Genomic DNA, 21,430 nt, shown 5'->3' with positions numbered 1-21,430 from the left:
GAGGATGTGATGGGATCCCCACGAGGGGACAAACCCCACTGGGGACCCCCAGGATCAGAGCCATGAACCCTTCTGTGCTGCGTTCCCCCACCACTCCCCAGCTATGGGTCTGAGGGTGACCCCCTCTACCCCATAGCATCACCCCACACTTGGGAGCACAACGAGACCCACACCTGGAGGGGACGAACCCCATTGGAGACCCTCGGGATTGATGCCCGCCACCCCACTTTTGGGGCAATGATGGGACCCCCACGAGGGGACAAACCCCATTGGAGCCCCCTAGGACTGATGTCACTCGCCCCTCTTCCCCCAGCAGGAGGGTGGGGGTACCTCCATCCATCCACCCCACAGCACCGCCCGGAGCCGTAGTGGGACCCCAGGAGAGGACCGACCCCACTGCAGACCCCCAGGATCAGTATCCTCTGCCCCACAGCACCATCCCACACACGGAGCCGTGATGGAACGCCATGAGAGGACAAAACCCCATAGGGGATCTCCATGATGAGTGGCCCTGCCCCATAGCGCCTGCATTCCCCTACCTCTCCCTTCCCAAGGTGTGGGGCTGGGGGTGCTTCTGCCCACCCCATAGCACCACCCCCTTCCTGGAACCATGATGGGAAGGAACAAACCCCATTGAGCACCTTCAGGATCAACGTCCCCCCACCCCCGCAGCACCACCCCACATCTGGGGCTGTGATCACCCCCCACAAAGGGGGAAACCCCATTGAGGACCCTCACGATCGACATCCGCCATCCCACAGACCCCCAGGCTGAGGAACCCACAAGCAAACAAACCCCATTGGGAAAACCCCACAACCGACATCCCCCACCCCACACCTCCACCCCATAGCCGGAGCCATGATGGGGCACCAAGAGGGTCCGAACCACGCCGAGGACCCCACAGTCAGTTCCCCCCTCCCCGCAGACCCCGAGGCCGTTGGGTTGGGCCCTTCCTGCCGCAGGAACCCGCCGCATCCCGTCCGCCGCCATCGCCCCATCCCTCCCTCCTGGGGAGGAGGAAATAGGTTGGGCCACGGGGCCCCAACGCGGGGCGAGCCGGGACGGGCCCCGTTGTGCCCTATAGGGCCGCCATGGAGGCGGAGGAGGTCTACGTGTTGGTGGAATATGGCTTTGAGTACCGCACCAAGGACGGCACCGTGGTCTCCATCCACCCCAACGAGCGCTACGTGCTTTTGGGGCGCACCAACGAGCACTGGTGGCACGTCCGGAGGAGCGGGGATGCGCGGCCCTTCTACGTCCCCGCTCAGTACGTCAAGGAGCTGCCCCCCATGGCCGCCCCGCAGCCGCTCTACCCCGACGAGATGGGATCCTACAGGTACCCCACGTTACGGGTGGACCCCGACCCCGCCGAGACCTCCAGGAGACAGCGGGAGGTGCAGGTATGTGACGTCCCGTAAGTGTCCCCAAACTGGGCTTGATGTGGGGGATCAGCAACCGGCGCTCCGTGGGGCAGAGCGTGCCTCAGTGCCCCGTCCTGGGGGTGGCAATGGGACAGGGACAGAGCTCCCCAGGCTTTGGTGTCCCCATCCCTGTGGGTTTTGGTGTCCCCATCCCATGGGGTGGCACTGGGACAGGGACAGGGAGTCCTCAAGGTTCAGTGTCCCCATCCCTTTGGGTTTTGGTGTCCCCATCCCATGGAGTGGGACAGGGACAGGGCTCCCCAGGGCCTGCAGTCCCCATCCCTTTGGGGTTTCTGTGTCCCCATCCCTTTGGGGTTTCTGTGTCCCCATCCCTTTGGGTTTCTGTGTCCCCATCCCTTTGGGTTTCTGTGTCCCCCTTCCTTTCAGGTTTTGGTCTCTCCATCCCAAGGGGGAACAGGGGGACATGGGGACAGGGACTCCCCACATCTGGGGACGTGGGGACAGGCAATGCCACTCACTGTGTGCAGGATGTGGGGCTGTAGGGTCAGTGCTGTCCCTCACTGCCATCATCCCAACGTCTCCCAGATGGCACTGGGGGGCTCCCAGGACCACCCCGCAGTGGTTGTGCTGTGGGGCAGCAGTGGGGTCAGCCGCTGTCCCAGCAGGACGTGTTGTCCCCACACGGCACTGCAGAATGGGGCCATCGGGGTCCCTCCATCCCGGCGCAGTTATGGGGCAAAAAGAGGCAGAAAAGGGTTAACAGGGAAACGCAGCAGCTCCTCCCTTGTAGGGCGGGTGTCACCTGGGGAGGGAGGGGAGCGGGTGGGTGCCACCCCACACCGAGCTCACCCACGCCTGTAAGTAAGGAGGGGTCCTTCTGGGGGGTCCCTTATGTGGGGCGGATGTGGGGCTGCTCCCTGATCCCGTTCTGTATGGGGCATCCAACAGTGGGGTCGACCCACCTGTGGGGCACAGCAGTGCAGTGGGGTCTCATGTCCTCCCCATGGCCCGGCGCCTCTTTGGGATCACCCTTGGACTTAGGGGTGGGAGGGAGACGTGTCAGCACCGGGACCCCAATCCCAACCCCAAACCCAGTGCCAACCCCAACCCCAATCTCAACCCCACACCACACATTCACGCACACATGGGCTCAGCCCCACACTCCCAGCCCGTCCCCATTGCCTCAGGATTTGCCACTGGGGTTTTTCCTGTTGTGCACCCCACGTACTGCTGTAGGGCCGTGCTGTGCTATGGGGCAGAGCTGTAGGTTTTTGCTGTCCCCGTGCATTCCTCACCTTTCCCAAGCACTGCTGGGGCGGTGACGTTGCCCAGGTGGGATAAACCCTTATGGGATATTTCCCAGCCACAGCCCCACACGCGCGGCCCCTCTGCCCGCCCCACAGCCCTCCCCAGGAGGTAATTCCGCATCTGGGGAGCGCTGCTCTTCCGCCCCATAACACCAACAGGAAGCACAGAACGCACCCAGAGCCACAGCGGGGCCACCCAGCGCCCCGACCCCATAGAGCTCCCCATAGCGCAGCGTCCCCGCCGTTCCCACTGGGACATCCCAACCCTACAGATCCCACTGGGACATCCCGACCTTACAGATCCCATTGGAGCATCCCGACCCCATAGCGCCGGGATGCTGCAGCGATCCCACAGCCGTGCGTGGCGGCCGCTGCACCAGGGCGAGGTATGGGGTGGGCAGGGGGATGGGGGCAGCTCGCTATGGGGCGGCGTGGGGCAGCATGGGGTGGTGGGGCCGCGGTGAGGAGACTTTGTCCCCATTACCACCGTAGGTCGTAAAGGCGGAGAGCAAAGGTAACTGTGGGTTGGCTGCCTCTTCCTGCTTGGGGTCACGCACCCTATAGGGATGTGTCCCTGCTGGGATGAGGGCAGGGGACCCCTCGGACCCCGGCGGGGTGTTGTCACCCATGGGGACGTGGGGACAGGAAGCTGTGGGGCAGTTTTGAAGGCTGTAGGATGCAATAGGGCAAAATGAGGAAGAGGCGAAAGTTGGGGTGCACGGAGCACGGGGACGGCTCCGGGGGTCCCATCCTCGGTGTGGGGCTCAGGGTGGGCCGGCCCCCTAGGCAGCCCCATAAGCAGCCCCATAAGCAGCCCCACACGTCTGGGCGGAAACGGGCGGTTATTTTGGGGTGCGGCGACGGCACCGTCAGCCTCGGATGGATGCAGAGTGGGGAGTGTGGGTGCGGGAAGTGGGTGGGAGGGCTGCGGGGGGAGGGGCTGGGGGGCACGGGGGATGGGGTCGGATGTTGGGGTGTCGATGGGACGCAGGTGTTGGGGGCAGATTTGGGGGGCAGGTGTTGGGGTCAGTTGTTGGGAAGCAGATGCTGGGGATGGATGAGTTGGATGCAGATGTTGGGGTGCAGATGTGGGGCCAGACGTTTGCTGGGGGGCTGATGTTGGGACGCGTGTGGGGTGCTGATGAGTTGGGTGCTGATGTTGGATTGCAGATGCTGGGGGGCTGATGGCGGGATGCAGATCTTGGGGTACTGATGTTGGGGGGCCGATACTTGGGGGGCCAATTTTGGGGTGCTGATATTGGGGGGCCAATGATGGGATTCAGATGTCGGGGCGCAGACGTGGGGCCAGACATTTGCTGGGGGGCAGATTTTGGGATGCAGATGGGATGCCAGTGAGATGGGGTATCGACGTTGGGGTGCAGATATTCGGGGACTGATGTTGGGGGGCAGAGCTTGGGGCACTGATGTTGGGGGGCAGATGTTGGGGCACATAAAGGGATGCAGATGTTGGGGTGCAGACGTGGGGCCAGACGTTTGTTGGGGGGCAGATTTTGGGATGCAGATGAGTTGGGGCGCAGAAGTTGGCGTGTCAGTGTTGGGATGCGTATTTTGGGGGGCTGCTGTTGGGGAGCAGATGGGTTGGATGCAAACGTTAGGGAGCAGATCTTAGGGTACAGATATTGGGGGGCCAATGTTGGGGTGCAGATGTGGGGGGCTGATGCTGGGATGCAGATCTTGGGGCACAGATATTGGGGGGCAGATGCTGGGGTGCAGTTTTTGGGGTGCAGATGTTGGAGGGCCGACGATGGGGCACATAAAGGGATGCCAACGTGACGGGTGCAGATACCGGGGTGCGGACATGGGACCAGACGTTTGTTGGGGTGCAACTGTTGGACTGCAGATTTTGGGGTGCCGATGTTGGGGTGCAGATCTTTGGGTCCTGATGTTTGGGGGTCAGATGCAGGAGGCAGATGTTGGGGGACAATGATGGGATGTATAAAGGGGTGCAGATGTGATGGATGCAGATGTTGGGATACCCGTGTTGGGGTCCCAGTGCTGGAATGCAGACATTGGGATGGAGATATTGGGGTGCAGACATGGGGTCAGATGTTTGTTAGGGGTCTGACATTGGGATACGTATGGGATGCTGATGAGTTTGGGTGCAGATGTCGGGGTATTGATGCTGGGGTGCAGATTTTGGGGTCTGATGTTGGGGTGTTGAATTTGGGGTGCAGATACTGGGGCACCAACACTGGGGTGATGATTTTGGAGTGCCAATGTTGGGATGCAGATACTGGGGGGCCGAAGTTGGTGTGCAGGTGTTGGGGTGCAGTTGTTGGGGTACCAATGCTGGGGTGTAGATTTTGGGGGCCGGAGGTTTGCAAATGTTGGTGTACAGACGTTGAGATGCTGATGCTGGGGTTGCAAAAGTTGGGGATCAACGATATTGAGGTGCAGACGTTGGGATGGAGATGTTGGGGTACTGACGCTGAGGTGCAGATTTTGGGGGGCCAGTATCGGGGTTCCAGCGTTGGGATGCAGATGTTGGTGTGCTGATGTTGGGCATCAGTGTTGGAGGGCAGATGTTGGGGTAACAAAGTGGTGGGGCGGACGTTGGGGCATCGATGTTGGGGGCAGTGATGGGGTGCTGGTGTTGGAGGGCAGATGTTGGAGTGCATATGGGATGCAGCTGTTGGGGTGCAGATATTGGGGGGGCAATTTGGGGTGCTGATGTTGGGGTGCAGAAGTTGAGATACAGATGTTGGGAGGTCACTCTTGGGGTGCAGATGTTGGGGTGCAGAAGTTGAGGGTCAATGTTGGGGCGCAGATGTGGTGCAGATGTTGGTGACGTTGGGGGGCTGGTGATGGGGCGCATGATGGGATGTAGATGTTTGGGTGTCAGTGTTGGGGTGCAGCTGTTGGGGGGTTGCTGTTGGGGTGCAGAATTTGGGGTCCAGAAGTTGAGATGCAGATGTTGCAGGGCAGATGTTGAGGTGCAGATGTTGGGGGGCAGATGTTGGGGTGCTGATGCTGGGGGGCAGATGTTGGGGTGCTGATGTTGGGGGGCAGATGTTGGGGTGCTGATGCTGGGGGGCAGATGTTGGGGGGCAGATGTTGGGGTGCTGATGCTGGGGGGCAGATGTTGGGGGGCAGATGTTGGAGCACAAATGGCTTGCAGATGCTGGGGGGCTGATGTTGGGGTGCAGATGTTGGGGGCAGAGTTTGGGGTGCTGATGCTGGGGGGCAGAGGTTGGGGGGGAGATGTTGGGGAGCAGATGTTGGGGGGCAGATGTTGGAGCACAAATGGCTGCAGATGCTGGGGGGCTGATGTTGGGAGGCAGATGTTGGGGGGCAGATGTTGGGGTGCAGATGTTGGGGTGCTGATGCTGGGGTGCAGATGTTGGGGTGCTGATGTTGGGGTGCAGATGTTGGGGTGCTGATGTTGGGGACAAATGTTGGGGTGCAGATGTTGGGGAGCAGATGTTGGGGGGCAGATGTTGGGGTGCAGATGTTGGGGTGCAGATGTTGGGGGCAGATGTTGGGGTGCAGATGTTGGGGAGCAGATGTTGGGGGCAGATGTTGGGGTGCAAATGTTGGGGTGCAGATGTTGGGGAGCAGATGTTGGGGAGCAGATGTTGGGGGCAGATGTTGGGGTGCAGATGTTGGGGTGCTGATGTTGGGGTGCTGATGTTGGGGGGCAGATGTTGGGGGGCAGATGTTGGGGGGCAGATGTTGGGGTGCTGATGTTGGGGGGCAGATGCTGGGGTGCAGATGTTGGAGCACAAATGGCTGCAGGTGCTGGGGGGCTGATGTTTCGTGGCCGATGTTGGAGGGCTGATATCGGGGTCCCCAGTGCCTGGACCCCCCCAGACCCCTCGCTGACACCCCACGTCCCCCCAGGAGCGCCGGGAGCCGGAGGAGCCCTCAGCCCACATCTACCTCAACCTGCAGGAGCTGCAGCGGGAGGCCGCAGCGTGCGGCACGGCCCCGCAGCCCCACAGCCCGCCCCACAGCCCACCCCACAGCGCCGACTGGGAGACCCACCGCGACTCGGAGTCGGGACATTTGTTTTATTACAACCCCAGCACCGGGGAGACGACGTGGGACTGCCCCTTTGAGCGGGACGAGGATGCTGTGAGTCCCGGCGCGTCCCCCCCGATGTGGGGACACCAGGAGGAGCGAGGCAGCGGGCGGGCACTTTCCTATGATTCGGTGACAGGTGAGGGGCCGTGGGACCCACACTGCGTGGGAGATGGCCCCCGGGATGCGGAGACGGGAATGATGCCCTACAGCCCCATGGAGCACAGGGTGAGACCCGCGGGGAGCTGTGGGGTGCGATGGGGACACAATGGGGGAAGAGTAGGGACACAGTGGGGATGCGGTGGGGACACGATGGGGACACAAAGGGGATGCAGTGGGGACACGATGGGGACACAAAAGGGATGCAGTGGGGACATGATGGGGACGCAATGGGAGCAAAATGGGGACACAGTGGAGATGAGGTGGGGACATGACACAGTGGGGACACGATGGGGACAAAATGGGGACACAGTGGGAACACAGTGGGGATGTGATGGGGAGGTAGTGGGGGATGCAGTGGAGACAAAGCAGGGATACAGTGGGACACAGTGGGGATGCGGTGGGAACACAGTGGGGGACAAAGTGGGGACACAATGGGGACGTGAGGGGGACACAGTGGGGATGCAATAGGAACACAATGGGGACACAGTGGGGATTTAATAAGGATACAGTGGGGACACAATGAGGACACAGTGGGGACACAGTGTGGGGACACTGGGGTCACAATGAAGGTACAGTGGGGACACAATGGGGACACAGTGGGGACGCAATGGAGATGCAGTGGGGATTTAATGGGCACCCAACGGGAATACAAGAGGGACACGATGGGGACGCAGTGGGGTTGCAGTGGGGACGCTATGAGGAGGCGATGGGGACACAATGGGGACGCAGTGGGGGCGCAGTGGGGGCGCAGTGGGGGTGTTATGGGAACACTCTTGGTCACCTTCACCATTGCCCACCCCGCAGCCGCCCACCCCAGAAGCAGATTACCCCGAGCTGTCCCCAGACGAGCTGGAGGCGTACCCCGAGGAGGACTGCTCACCCCTCGGGTCCTACCAGTGGGGGGCAGCTCCCTACCCACCCCCCCGGCGGCACCAGGAGCTCACGGTGTCCCCACGGTGGTACGGAGCCCCCGGGGAGCAGGAGCAGTACGGCACTGAGACGGTATGGGGTCAGGGAGGGGGAAGGAGATGGGGTGGGGATGAAGATGAGGATGAAGGTAAGGATGAGGACAGAACAGCAACAGGGATGGGGAGGAGGACGGGGACAAGAATTGGAATGAGGATGGGGCGGAGCTGGGGGTGAAAATGGGGAATAGGATTAAGGACAGGGATTGGTGTGAGGATGGGGAGGGGTGTGAAAATGGATGAAGATGAGGATGAGGATGGGGATGGCAACAGGGACAGGGATGAAGATGAGGACAGATGGGGATGGGGATGGAAATGGGGACAATGATAAGGATAGGGATGGGTGTGATGATGGGATGGGGATGGGGTGAAAATGGATGAGGATGAAGATGAGGACGGGGTTGGGACGGGGATGTGGAGGGGACAGGGATGAAGATGAAAATTGGGATTCAGGTAGAGGTGAAAATGGGGATGGGAATAAGGATAGGGACAGGTGAGAAGATGAGGATGAGGATGGGGATGAAGATGGGGATGAGGACAGGGATGAGGATGAAAGTTAGGGTAAAGCGTGAGGATGAGAATGGGGAAAAGAACAAGTTAGGGACTGGGATGATGATGAGGATGAGGATGAGGATGAGGATGAGGATGAGGATGAGGATGAGGATGAGGATGAGGATGAGGATGAGGATGAGGATGAGGATGAGGATGAGGATGAGGATGAGGATGAGGATGAGGATGATGGCTGGTGACTGTCCCCAGGTCCTGGCAGGTGGCCTCCACCAGCGGGCCAGCAGCAGCTCCAGCCAGGACAGCGGGTTGCTCGCATGGCCCGGTGGCACCCCGGTATCACCAGGGCTCCGCGAGGAGAAGGTGAGCACCCCTGGGGACACCTTGGGGACATCATGGGGACATCATGGGGACATCATGGGGACGTGGGAGCGCGCAGAGGCGGGGGACTCTGCAGGCTGTGGAGAAGGGCAAAGCTGACCCTGTGCCTTCATCTCCAGCTCAAAAGCCTCGACAAGGCCGGTGTGCTCAACAGGACCAAGACGATGGACAGAGGGAAGCGGATGCGGTGAGTGCGTCCCCACGTCCCTCCAGAGGGGACAAAGGGTGGCTGCGCTGCCGCCGCTGTGACCCCCACCTCCCCCTGTCCCCAGGAAGAACTGGAGCTCGTCCTGGACGGTGCTGGAGGGCGGAATCCTGACCTTCTTCAAGGACTCCAAGCACTCATCTGCGGGTGCTCTGGTGAGCGCCATGGGGCCACAGGAGGGGCAGCACCCAAGTGGAGAGGGAGAGAACCCATGGGATGGGGTCAGAACACATGGGGTGGGACCAGGACCCATGGCATGGGGTCAGGACCCAAAGGACAAGACCAGAACCCAACAGGAGAGGGCAGGAACACATGGGATGGGATCAGGACCCATGGAATTGTGTCAGGACCCATGAGATAAGGGCAGCACCCAATAGGAGGGGGCAAGAACCCACTAGATAGGACCAGGGCTGGATGAGAACCATGGGATGGGGCCAAAACACATGGGGTGGGGTCAGAACCCATGGGACAAGTATAGCACCCAATAGGAGAGGATGAAAACCCACAGTGTGGGGCCAGAATGCGTGGAGTGGGGTCAGGACATGGGACAAGTCTTGTCCCATGGGACAAGAGCAGAACAGGAGAGAGTGAGAACCTATGGTGTGGGGTCAGGACCATTGGGGTAAGGTCAGGACCTACGGGATGGAGTCAGGATCCACAGGACAAGGACAGACCTTGCACAGGGCTGGACATGGTGGCACTTTGGGATAGGCAGAGTGTCCAAGCCATGCAGGTGCCATGTGGGTGCCATGTGGATGCCATGAGGGTGCTGTGTGGGTGCCGTGTGGGTGCCGTGTGGGTGCCGTGCCCCGTGCCCTGCTGTCACACACACCATCTGTTGGAGGAAGCGATGCCTGTCCCAGCCCACAGCCTGCACCGAATGCAGAAGTTGCACCGGGGTCTTGCAACACCCCACAGTGCTTATGGGGCCAGCACAGGGTGACGCCGCCGTCCCCATGGTAGGGAGGTGGCTTGGGGTCTCCAGCATCAATGGGTTGGAGTTGGTGAAGGGGAATGCATCCAGAGCGAGGACGTGGGGCAGGACAGCCTGTCCCCATAACGCCCTAAAGGGACGTGCCCCCCACGGACTGCCAGGAGCGCAGACAGGGCTGTCGGCAGCAGACTCTCACCCCAAAGACCCCTCAGGTCATTTCAGGGCTGTCCCATAAGGTGACAATGATCTTTGGGTCACCCACAGAGGGTGGCACAGGGAGATGTGGGTGACCCCACAACTGCAGGGTCCCCTCATTGCCATGGGGTGGGGACAGACGTGTCCCACTGCTGTCAGCGTGGGGACAGCGCTGCCCTTAACGGCCACATTCTGGGTGGAGAAAAGCCCGAAGTGGCGTCCCGGGGTGACTCCCTGTCCCCACACAGCGGCACCCCACCACCCTCACCACCCCGGAGCACACGGTGGAGCTGCGTGGAGCTGCCATCGCCTGGGCCAGCAAGGAGAAATCCAGCAAGAAGCACGTGCTGGAGGTGAGCGGGGGGACGGCGCGGGGACGCGGGTCACCCCATGGGGTCACCCCCTCACCCCAACCATCCCTCCCCCAGCTGAGGACGCGGGAGGGCTCCGAGTTCCTCATCCAGCACGACTCGGAGCAGATCGTCACCACGTGGCACCGGGCCATCGCCGACAGCATCGTGCTGATGGTGAGGGGCGGCCACGCCGCTGTGTCCCCCCACACGTCCCCAACCCCTCCGACTGACCCCGCTCCCCCCCAGGGCTCCGATGTCCCCACCGAGGAGGACGCCGAGAGCGGGACGGAGTTCGGCTCGCGGGAGAAGCTGGGCGGCGAGGAGAGGAGGGCAGTGGGTGAGCACCGCTGCCCAGTGCCACCCGATGTCCCCACGGGTGATGCTCACCCTGTCCCATCCCACAGCACCCACCCCAGGTGACAGCGATTCCAGCAAAGTGCGCAACAAACTCCGCAAATTCCTCCAGCGGCGGCCGACGCTGCAGTCCCTGCGTGAGCGTGGATACATCAAAGGTAGGGATGTGCCCTGGGTGTCCCCAGATGTCACCTCCCGCCCGTGCCCACCTCCCCCTTTTTCCCCCAGATCAGGTTTTTGGGTGCTCGCTGCAAGCGTTGTGTGAGCGGGAGCACGGCACGGTGCCACGGTTTGTCCAGCAGTGCATCCAGACTGTGGAGAGGAGAGGTACCAACGTGGGGACGTGGGGACGTGGGGACGTGGGGACGTGGGGACGTGGGGACGTGGGGATGGGGTGATGGCAACGTGGAGACATGGGGATATGGGGATGTGGGGACGTGGAGATGCAGGGACATGGGGACATGGGGACATGGAGATGTGGGGACATGAGGACATGGGGATGTGGGGACAAGGTGGTGGCAACGTGGAGACATGGGGATATGGGGATGTGGGGATGTGGAGATGCAGGGACATGGGGACATGGGGATGTGGGGACATGAGGACGTGGGGACGTGGGGACGTGGGGATGGAGTGATGGCAATGTGGAGACATGGGGATATGGGGATGTGGGGACATGGAGATGCAGGGACATGGGGACGTGGAGATGGACGTGGGGATGGGGTGGTGGCATCGCTTCTCTCAATCGAGAAAGTCCAAGTTTGGTGAGGAATCCCACTGGGTCTTCCCAAAAAACCATTGGGTTGGGGTTGTGAGATGGCACAGTCATGCTAAGAGATGCCACTGGCTGTCCCCACACTGGTGCCACCAGTGACCATGTGGGAACAGCCCTGGGGACATGGGGACGTGGGGGTGGGGTGCTGACGTTCTCGCTGGGGTAAGCTCAGCTTTGACAATAGGGAATCCCATGGGTTTCCCCCAAAATCCATTGGGTTGGAGCTGTGTGTTGGCACGGCCATGCTAAAAGTGTCACTGGCTGTCACCACACTGGTGGCAGTGCCACCTGGATGACCGTGTGGGGACAGCCCTGGGGACGTGGGGGTGGGGGGGTGGCATTCTCACCAGGGGAAGCCCAGCGTTGACGTTAGGGAATCCCGTTGGGTTTCCCCCAAAATCCACTGGGCTGTGGCCATGTATTGACACGACTTCGCTCAAAGTGCCACTTGCTGTCACCACATTGGTGGCGGTGCCACCTGGATGACCAGGAGTTGTCACCCCTCAGGGTTGGACATAGACGGGCTCTACCGGGTCAGCGGCAACCTGGCCACCATCCAGAAGCTGCGCTACAAAGTGGACCACGGTACTGTCCCCACGTCGGGGGTCCCAGGGGTGTCCCCGAATGCCACCCGTGGGTGTCCCGTGTCCGAGGTGTCCCCGTGTCCCTGCAGAGGAACACCTGGACCTGGATGACGGGCGCTGGGAAGACGTCCACGTCATCACCGGTGCCCTGAAGCTGTTCTTCCGCGAACTGCCGGAGCCGCTCGTCCCCTTTGGGCACTTTGACAAATTCATCGCCGCCATCAGTAAGGGATGGGGACGGGGACGGGGACGGGGACGGGGACACCCCTGTCGTGTCCCGTGTCCCACCGTTGACACCCATCCCCTTGCAGAGATGCAGGACCCGGTGCGGAAGGGACGCTGCGTCCGTGACCTCGTGCGCTCGCTGCCGCCCGCCAACCACGACACCATGAAGGTCCTCTTCGGGCACCTCTGCAGGTGACACCGTGTGGCCCACCATGGGGCCACCAAAACCCCAAAGGCAGAGGGGGGATGGGGCCACGTCGTGGGTATGGGTCCAATCTAAAGACGTTTGGGGGTCCATGTAGGGAGAGATCAAGTTTCAGGGACCCCTGCAACCTCATATGGACCAGGCTCTGGGTTTACCCAAATCCATAAGGGGTCTGGCTTTGGGGTTCCCCATGGGAACAGGTCTGTTCCCCAGATCCTCACAGGGATGGGTCTTGGGGTTCCTCATATCCCCACAGGAACAAGTCTTAGGGTCCTCCAGGGCCCCACTAGGGACTGGTTTGGGGATCTCCATAGGAATGGGTCTTGGGGTCCTCCAGAGCCCCTTAGATACTGGTGTTGGGGTTCCTCATAGGAATAGATCTTGGGATCCTCCAGAGCCCCATAGGAACTGGCTTTGGGATTCCCCATAGGAACCAGTCTTGGGGGCTTCCAGAGCCCCATGGGGATGGGTTTTAGGGGTTCCCATAGGGATGGGATTTGGGGTTCCCAATAGGAACCACTCTTGGAGTCCTCCAAATTCCCGTTGAAACTGGTTTGGGGATCTCCATAAGAACTGGTCTTGAGGTCCTCCAGAGCCCCATAGGTACTGGTGCTGGGGTTCCCTACAGGAACAGATTTTGGGGTCCTCCAGAGTCCAGTAAGAACCAGGCTTTGGGGTTCCCTATAGAAACTGGTCTTGGGGTCCTCCAGAGTCCCACTGGGACTGGTTTAGGGATCTCCATAGGAACTGGTCTTAGGATCCTCCAGATCCTATGTTATGGGGGTCCCCATAACTCCGCTGTGATGGGGACTGGGAGGTCCTGCAGAGCCTCACGGGTGGGATCACATTTAGGGGACTGGGATCACATTTAGGGGACTGGGATCACATTTAGGGGCACGGTGGTGACATTGTCCCTTGTCCTGCTGCAGGGTGATTGAGTTCAAGGAGGAGAACCGCATGTCGGTGCAGAGCATCGCCATCGTCTTCGGCCCCACTCTGCTGCGGGCACCGAGCGAGGAGGGCAGCATGGCTGTGCACATGGTGTTCCAGAACCAGGTGGTGGAGCTCATCCTCAACCAGTACGGACACATCTTCCCTGATGGGTAGCGTGTGACATGGGGACACCACGGGGACACCGTGAGGACACCATGGGGACATCGCAGGGACGTCATGGGGACACCATGAGGAAACCATAGGGACACCATGAGGACAGCATGAGGACATCGTGGGGACATCATAAGGACACCATGGGGATGCCATGGGAACATTGGAGGGACATCATGGGAACACCATGGGGACACCATAAGGACATCATGGGGACACCATGGGGACACCATGAGGACATCATAAGGACATCATGGGAACACCATGGGGACACCATGAGGACATCATAAGGACATCATGGGGACACCATGGGGACACCATGAGGACATCATAAGGACATCATGGGGACACCATGGGGACACCATAAGGACACCATAAGGACATCATGGGAACACCATGGGGACACCATAAGGACATCATGGGGACACCATGGGGACACCATAAGGACATCATGGGGACACCATGGGGACACCATGAGGACATCATGGGGACACCATGAGGACACCATAAGGACATCATGGGAACACCATGAGGACACCATAAGGACATCATGGGAACACCATGGGGACACCATAAGGACATCATGGGGACACCATGGGGACACCATGAGGACACCATAAGGACATCATGGGGACACCATGGGGACACCATGAGGACATCATGGGGACACCATGGGAACACCATGGGGACACCATGAGGACACCATGGGGACATGATGAAGACACCATGGAGACATCATGGGAACACCATGAGGACACCATGGGGACATGATGGGGACACCACGCAAACATCATGAGGACACCATGGGGACATCACAGAGACACCATGGGGACATGATGGAGACACCACAAAGACACCACGCGAACATCACGAGGACATCATGGGGACAACATGGCTACACCATGTGACACCATGTGATACCATGAGGACACCATGGGGGACGGCGTGGGGACACCATAGGGACACCGTGGAGACACCATGGGGACACCATGGGGATACCATAGGGACTCAGGGACATCAGACTGGATGACAGCACCTGGCATGAGGGAGAGGGACACCGCTGGGGACGGTGACATGGACCCTCTGGGGATGGGACACCAGGATGGGGTGTGGAGATACGTGGCTGGGAGCGGTGCTCCTCAATAAAGAGATCATAAGGACATGAGGACAGTTTGGTGACATGGGGACACCAGGGGGGAGATAGGGACACAGAGACACCATCAGGGACATGGGAACACCATCAGAGATGTGGGGACATCAATGGGGACGTGGGGACACCATCAGGGACATGGGAACACCATCAGAGATGTGGGGACATCAATGGGGACATGGGGACACCACTGGGGAAAAGGGGACAACAGTTGGGACATGGGGACACGGGAACACCCTCAGGGACATGGGGACACAGGAACACCATCAGGGACATGGGGACATCATCAGGGAAGTGGGGACACCATCGAGAACACTAGAACTCCAATGCGGACATAGGGACACCATCAGGAGCGTGGGGACACTGATGGGGATATATGGACATGGGGACATGGGGACGTCAGTGGGGACATGGGGACACCACAGCAATGCTTTGGGACCCCATGGGGACAGGTCACAGCGAGAGCAGTTTGGGGGACAACTGGGGCACTTTGGGGCATCATGGGGACACTTTGGGACATAACGGGGGTGGGTTGGGGTGCCATGGGGGCACTTTGGGGCACAATGGGATCCCTATGATTCAATGGGGACAGTTTAGGACATAGTAGGGGACATTTGGGGGCACTTTAGGGGCAAACTGGGGCTCTTTGGGGCTGTAGAGGACAGCTGGAGACTCTTTGGGGACCTGATGGGACACATTGGGGCTGTTCAGAACAGGTTTTGGCATTTTGGGACCCGACAAGAACTCTGAATCAATGGGGACACTTTGGAATGGGGTAGGGGACATCTGAGGGCACTTTGGGGACACAGTGGTGTTCTTTGGGACAGTTTGGGGCTCTTGGGGACACAATGGGAACTCCGTGATTCAATGGGACAGTTGGGGATGGGGTAGGGGACATTTGGGGATATTCTGTGACACTGAGGACACAATGGGGACACAATGGGGACACAATGGGGTGTCATGGGGACACTTTGGGGCACTTTGGGCCACAATGGGAACTCTGTGATTCAATGGGGACACTTTGGGATGGGGTAGGAGACATTTTGGGGGCACTTTTGGGGCACAGTGAAGCTCTTTGGGATTCTTTGAGACACAGCGGGAACTGAGTCAGTGGGGTCACCTGGAGATAAAAAGGGGACAATTGGGGGCATTTTGGGGCACGGTGGGAGCTCTGTGATTCAATGGGGGCACTTTGGGATGGGGTAGGGGGCATTTGGGGACACTTTGGGGGCATGTTGGTTCTCTTTGGGACAGTTTGGAGCTCTTTGGGACACAATGGGAACGCTTTGTGATTCAGTGGGGAAATATGGGGACATCACAGGGACACTGGGGTATTTTGGGGCACAGTGGGATCTCTGGTTCAATGGGGCACTTTGGGAGGGGGTAGGGGACATTTGGGAGCACTTTGGGGGCACTTTGGGGCACTCGGGGACAGTTTGGGACACAATGGAAACTCTGTGATTCAATGGGGGCACTTTGGGATGGGGTAGGGGACATTTGGGGGCACTTTTGGGGTACACTGGGGCTCTTTGGGACACAACGGAAACTTTGTGAGTCGATGGGGACACTTGTGGACACAATGGGGACACTTTGGGGCAGTTTGGGGCACAATGGGAGCCCTGTGATTCAATAGGGATGCTTTGGGGTGAGGAAGGGGACATTTGGGGGAACTTTAGAACACTTCAGAGCTGCAGGGGACAATTGGGGACACTTTTGGGGCACATGGGAGCTCTTTGGGACAGCCGGGGCTCTTTGGGGCACTTTGGGACACAATGGGATCTCTGTGGTTCAAAGGAGGCACTGTGGGATGGGGTAGGGGACATTTGGAGGCACTTTGGGGGCAAACTGGGGCTTTTAGGGACAATTTAGGGCACTTTGGGTACTTTGTGATTCAACGGGGACACTTTTGGACCAGAGAGTGGGGACACTTTGGGGGCACTTTGGGACACAGCAGGGACTCTTTGGGACCCCGTGGTTCCCCAGGGGGCCCCACTGCGTGGCAATGGGGGCGGTGCCAGAGGGGGGAGGACGGCCCTACACCGCCCCATAGATCCCACAGACCCCCGGTGTGCAGCTCCAGGTTTGGGGGGAGGGGGAGGTGGGATTGGGTTTAGGATTGGGACGGGGAGGGGACCCTTCCCCCCACATTGGGGGCAGTATGGGGTTATGGGGCGGGATCGGCTTTGGGGCCGCAAATCTGCTTTAGGGGGGGTGGTGGGGATGGGGCGGAGTGGTACAGTTCTGTGGGATCGGGGGGGGAGGGGGAGAAGGGAAAAAATGAGGAAAAAAGGGAAAATGGAGGGCAAAGGGGGGGGAGGGAGGGGGGTGAAGGGGAAGAAGGGGAAATAGGGGCTGTTAGGGGCTGTTAGGGGCTGTTAGGGGCTGTGGGGCCGGGCGTCTGCCCCCCACCATTACTCACGGTGCAAAGGTCGCAGCCGCGCTGCGGAAGTGCCCCGATCCCATTCCCGGCCCCGAGCCCCACAGATCCGGCTGCACGCAGGTAGGGGCCGGGCCCCATAGCGGAGCCCCATGGGGATTGGGCTCTGGGGTCCCCAAAGTCCGTAGGGACCGGGATTGGGGTCTCTTCAGAGAGATGGAGGTTTAGGACTCTGCATCCCTGTGGGAACCGGACTTGGGGTCTCCAGAGCCACACAGGGATGGGCTTCGGGGTTCCCCATAGGGACCAGCTTTTAGGATTCCCCACAGGAACCGGTCTTGGGGCCCCCAGACCCCCACTGGGACAGGCCTTGGTGCTCCCCATAGGGACTGGCTGTGGGGTTCCCCATGGGGCCAGGCTCAGGGGTTCACCAGAGCCCCATAGGGACAACACTTTGAGGTGCCCCATAAGGATCAAGCTTAGGGGTTCCCCATAGACCACAGCCCCATAGGGACTAGTTTTGGGATTCCCCATAGGAACCAATTTTGGGGTCCTCCAGACCCACACAGGAGTGGGCTTTGGGGGTTCCCATAGGGATGAGATTTGGGATTCCCAATAGGAATCACTCTTGGGGTCCTCCCAAGCCCCATATAGATGAGCTTTGGGATACCCTCTACAAACCGGTCCTGGGGATCCTCAGAACCCCATAAGGTCCGGCTTTGGGGTTCCCCACAGGAACTGGGCTTGAGGTCCTCCAGAGTTCTATCAGGATGGGCTTTGGGGTCCCTGTAGGGACCAAGTTTTAGGATTCCCCACAGGAACCAGTCTTAGGGTCCCCAGACCCCCACTGGGACAGGCCTTGGTGCTCCCCATAGGGACTGGCTGCGGGGTTCCCCATGGGGCCAGGCTCAGGGGTTCACCAGAGCCCCATAGGGACAACACTTTGAGGTGCCCCATAAGGATCAAGCTTCGAGGTTCCCCATAGACACCTGCACTGGGGTCATCCACAGCCCCATAGGGACTAGCTTTGGGATTCCCCATAGGAGCCAATTTTGGGGTCTTCCAGAGCTGCATGGGGAAGGATTTTGGGGGTTCTCGTGGGGATGACATTTGAGGTTCCCAAAAGGAATCACTCTTGGTGTCCTCCAAAGCCCTGTAGTGATAGGCTCTAGGGGTCTCATAGAAACTGGTCTTGGGGTCCTCCAGAGCCCCATAGGGATGGGTTTTGGGGTTCCCCATACAACCTGGTCTTGGGGTCCTCCAGATTCCCACTGGAATTGGTTTGGGGATCCCCATAGGAACCGGTCTTGGGTTCCCTGTCTGGACCGTCCTTGGGATCCCCAGAGCCCCACAGGGACGGTCTCTGGGGGTCCCCACCCCATTGCAGGCACCATTGGGGCCGAGATGGAGCGCAGCGCCTGAGCCGGACGGGGACGAGCCATGGAGACGGTGGTCATCGTGGCCATCGGGGTTTTGGCCACCATCTTCCTGGCGTCCTTCGTGGCCCTGGTGGTGGTGTGCAGACAGCGCTACTGCCGCCCCAAAGACCTCCTGCACCCCTATGACACCAAGTGAGCTCGGGGACGCCGCGGCTGTCCCCATGTCCTTGTCCCCATGTCCTTGTCCCCATGTCCCTCGGTGTGTCGCCATGGGCGGTGTGTGGACCCCATGGGTTGGGGACAGCGCTGGGGATCTGTCACGCATTATGGCATTGGGTTGGAAGAGCCCCATCGGGATTGGAGAGGTGGCACCAGGGTGTCCCCAAGTCCTTGTCCCCTTGTCCTTGTCCCCATGTCGTTCGGTGTGTCCCCAATGGGTGGTGAGGACACCATGGGTTGGGGACAGTGTCATGCATGATGGCACTGAGGTTGGGAAAAGCCTTTGGGAACACCATTGAGGATGGAGAGGTGGCACCAGGGTGTCCCCATGTCCTTGTCCCCATGTCCTTGTCCCCATGTCCTTGTCCCTTTGCCCCCCGGTGCAGACCCCAGTGGGATGGTGCAGATCCCATGGGTTGCAGAATGTGTCACACATGACAGCGTTGGGATCGGAAGATCCCTAGTGGGGATGGAGAGGTGGCACCGAGGTGTCCCCAAAGCCACCCGTGTCCCCTCCAGACCCATCGTGGACCTCATCGGGGCCATGGAGACGCAGTCGGAGCCCTCGGAGCTGGAGCTGGACGACGTGGTCATCACCAACCCGCACATCGAGGCCATCCTGGAGAACGAGGACTGGATCGAGGACGCCTCGTAAGCACTGTGTCACCTGTCCCCAAAGTGCCACCGCTGCCCATGGGGGTGAGGATGGGGTCTGCCCCGATTCACACCTCCTCCGTCCACAGGGGCCTGGTGTCACACTGCATTGCCATCCTGAAGGTGAGTGCCCCCAGTGTCCCCGTGGCCGGGGACCGATGTCCCTGTGGTTGGCATCCCCAGTGTCCCCATGGGTGGAGTTCCCAATATCCTCATGCTCGGTGTCTCTGATGTCCCCATGGTTGGTGTCCCCAGTGTCCCTGTAGTTGGTGTCCCCAACGTTCCCATGATTGCTGTTCCCATTGTTCCCCTGGTTGGTGTCCCCATGGTCCCAATCTCCCTCTTGTTGGTGTCCCCAAAGTCCCCACGGTTGGTGTCCACCATATTCCCATGATCCCAGTGTCCCTATTGTTGGTGTCCCCATTGTTCCCCTGGTTGGTGTCCCCAGTTTCCCCTCAGTTGGCATCTCCAATGTCCCCATGGTCTCAATGTCCCCGTGATCCCAGTGACCCAATTGTTGGTGTCCCCAATGTCCCTATTGTTGGCGTCTGATATGTTTCCATGATCCTAATGTCCCCATGACCCCAATGTCCCATGATCCCAGTGTCCCAACGTCCCTGTTGTTGATGTCCCCAGTATCCCCATGGTTTCAGTGTCCCCGCGGTCCCAACGTCCCCATGGTTGGCGTCCCCGGTGTCTCCATGGTCTCAATGTCCTTGTGGTCCCCGTGTCACTATTGTTGGTGTCCCTATTGTCCCTGTGGTTGGTGTCCCCAGTGTCTCCACGGTCCCAAAGTCACCACGGTTTGGTGTCCCCATTCTTGGTGCCCCCACGTTTGGTGTCCCCCCTGTCCCCACCGTCCCCACAGATCTGCCACACGCTGACAGAGAAGCTGGTGGCCATGACCATGGGCTCGGGCGCCCGCATCAAATCCCCCTCCAGCCTGGGTGACATCATCGTGGTGGCCAAACGCATCAGCCCCAGGTGAGGACGGGGGACGGCGGCGCATCCCCACGCACGTCCCCACGTCACCGACCCCATCCCTGTGCCACCACCAGGGTGGACGACGTGGTCAGGTCCATGTACCCCCCGCTGGACCCCAAACTGCTGGACGCCAGGTGACGACGGTGGGGCGGGGACGCTCGGGGCCGCGGGTGACGGCGGGGTGGCATCTCACAGACGCCGCTCCTCGTCCCCAAGCCGCCGTGACGGCCGTCCCACGTCCCCGCAGGGCCGCGGCGCTGCTGCTGTCTGTCAGCCACCTGGTGCTGGTGGCACGGAGCGCCTGTCCCCAACCCGGTGACCGGGACTGGGTGGACCGATCGCTGGCGGCCGCCGAGCAGCACATGGCCGCGCTGCGCCACGCTGCCATGGCCACCGAGCCGGAGAGGACGGCGGGCACCGAACCCTTCAGGCAGGAGCAGTCGGCCATCTGAGCCCAACGGCACCGGGAATGCCGCCACGGGCAGTGCCACCCACCCTGCTACCGGCGGTGCCGTCACCTGCGTCACCAGGGCCACTGATGCCATCACTGGCGCCACCGATGCTGCCAGCGGTGCCAGGTGGATGTCACCACCAGTGCCACTAATGCCACCACCAGTGTCACCAGTGCCACTGATGTCATCGCTGGTGCCGCTGATGCCACCACTGGTACCAGTTGGGTGCCACCACCAGTGCCACTGATGCTACCGGTGCCACCGGTGCCACCACCAGTGCCACTGATGCCACCATAGCTGTCGTCACCAGTGTCACTGATGCCACCACCACTGCCACCACTGGTACCAGCTGGATGCCACCACCAGTGCCACTGATACCACCATAAGTGCCACCAGTAGTGTCACCAGTGCCACTGTTGCCACCTGCAGTGTCACCCCGGTGCCACCAATCCCCTCAGGAGGAGCAGTCGTGCACCCGAGCCCTGGATACCAGCGATGCCCCCATCGGTGCCAATAAACGCCCTGTGACACTGCTGCCT

At 60.4% G+C, this 21,430-nt stretch overlaps 2 protein-coding genes across 7 annotated transcripts; both read left to right on the top strand.

Moving 5' to 3' along the window:
- Positions 1-993: 993 nt before the first annotated feature.
- On the top strand, positions 994-14,838 carry LOC104917048 (rho GTPase-activating protein 27). Of its 3 annotated transcripts, none has more exons than XM_085210893.1 (15): positions 994-1,400; positions 6,551-6,958; positions 7,697-7,894; positions 8,617-8,727; positions 8,865-8,932; positions 9,018-9,105; positions 10,328-10,432; positions 10,508-10,606; positions 10,679-10,748; positions 10,837-10,944; positions 11,015-11,113; positions 12,066-12,143; positions 12,232-12,366; positions 12,454-12,559; positions 13,502-14,838. In XM_085210893.1, exons 1-15 carry the CDS (start codon positions 1,092-1,094, stop codon positions 13,677-13,679), a joined length of 2,160 nt encoding a protein of 719 aa, XP_085067019.1. In that variant the 5' UTR covers positions 994-1,091; the 3' UTR covers positions 13,680-14,838. The 3 variants fall into 3 exon arrangements, with proteins under 3 accessions (XP_085067019.1, XP_085067018.1, XP_085067020.1); XM_085210892.1 differs by having other exon boundaries at positions 10,679-10,769; XM_085210894.1 differs by lacking the exon at positions 994-1,400 and adding an exon at positions 2,269-3,075 and having other exon boundaries at positions 10,679-10,769.
- Positions 14,839-16,764: 1,926 nt separating this feature from the next.
- Positions 16,765-21,426, top strand: TMEM98 (transmembrane protein 98). 4 transcript variants are annotated; one of them, XM_085210883.1, is made up of 8 exons: positions 16,888-16,906; positions 17,262-17,326; positions 18,591-18,774; positions 19,321-19,452; positions 19,545-19,578; positions 20,324-20,439; positions 20,514-20,573; positions 20,687-21,426. In XM_085210883.1, the coding sequence occupies exons 3-8, from the start codon at positions 18,644-18,646 to the stop codon at positions 20,889-20,891; spliced, it is 678 nt and encodes a 225-aa protein (XP_085067009.1). In that variant the 5' UTR covers positions 16,888-16,906; positions 17,262-17,326; positions 18,591-18,643; the 3' UTR covers positions 20,892-21,426. The 4 variants fall into 4 exon arrangements, with proteins under 4 accessions (XP_085067010.1, XP_085067009.1, XP_031413597.2 ...); XM_085210884.1 differs by lacking the exon at positions 17,262-17,326 and having other exon boundaries at positions 16,765-16,906; XM_085210885.1 differs by lacking the exon at positions 16,888-16,906 and having other exon boundaries at positions 17,160-17,326; positions 20,656-21,426.
- The last annotated feature ends 4 nt before the right edge of the window (positions 21,427-21,430 follow it).

Source organism: Meleagris gallopavo, chromosome 29 (assembly GCF_905368555.1).
Source record: "Meleagris gallopavo chromosome 29, MGAL_WU_HG_1.1, whole genome shotgun sequence".
Lineage (NCBI taxonomy): Eukaryota > Metazoa > Chordata > Aves > Galliformes > Phasianidae > Meleagris > Meleagris gallopavo.
Note: the sequence above shows the minus strand (reverse complement) of the source record. Positions and strands in the feature narration are given on the sequence as shown.

What these genes read in the sequence shown, in the direction of transcription:
- LOC104917048 (XM_085210892.1), top strand. Translation starts at nt 1,092, where the DNA reads ATGGAGGCGGAGGAGGTCTACGTGTTGGTGGAATATGGCTTTGAGTAC. An exon ending in TGAGCGTGGATACATCAAAG is followed by an intron (nt 10,945 to 11,014) that starts GTAGGGATGTGC and finishes TTTTTCCCCCAG; the next exon opens with ATCAGGTTTTTGGGTGCTCG. An exon ending in GCGCTACAAAGTGGACCACG is followed by an intron (nt 12,144 to 12,231) that starts GTACTGTCCCCA and finishes GTGTCCCTGCAG; the next exon opens with AGGAACACCTGGACCTGGAT.
- TMEM98 (XM_085210884.1), top strand. Translation starts at nt 18,644, where the DNA reads ATGGAGACGGTGGTCATCGTGGCCATCGGGGTTTTGGCCACCATCTTC. An exon ending in CTGCACCCCTATGACACCAA is followed by an intron (nt 18,775 to 19,320) that starts GTGAGCTCGGGG and finishes TGTCCCCTCCAG; the next exon opens with ACCCATCGTGGACCTCATCG. An exon ending in GACTGGATCGAGGACGCCTC is followed by an intron (nt 19,453 to 19,544) that starts GTAAGCACTGTG and finishes CTCCGTCCACAG; the next exon opens with GGGCCTGGTGTCACACTGCA.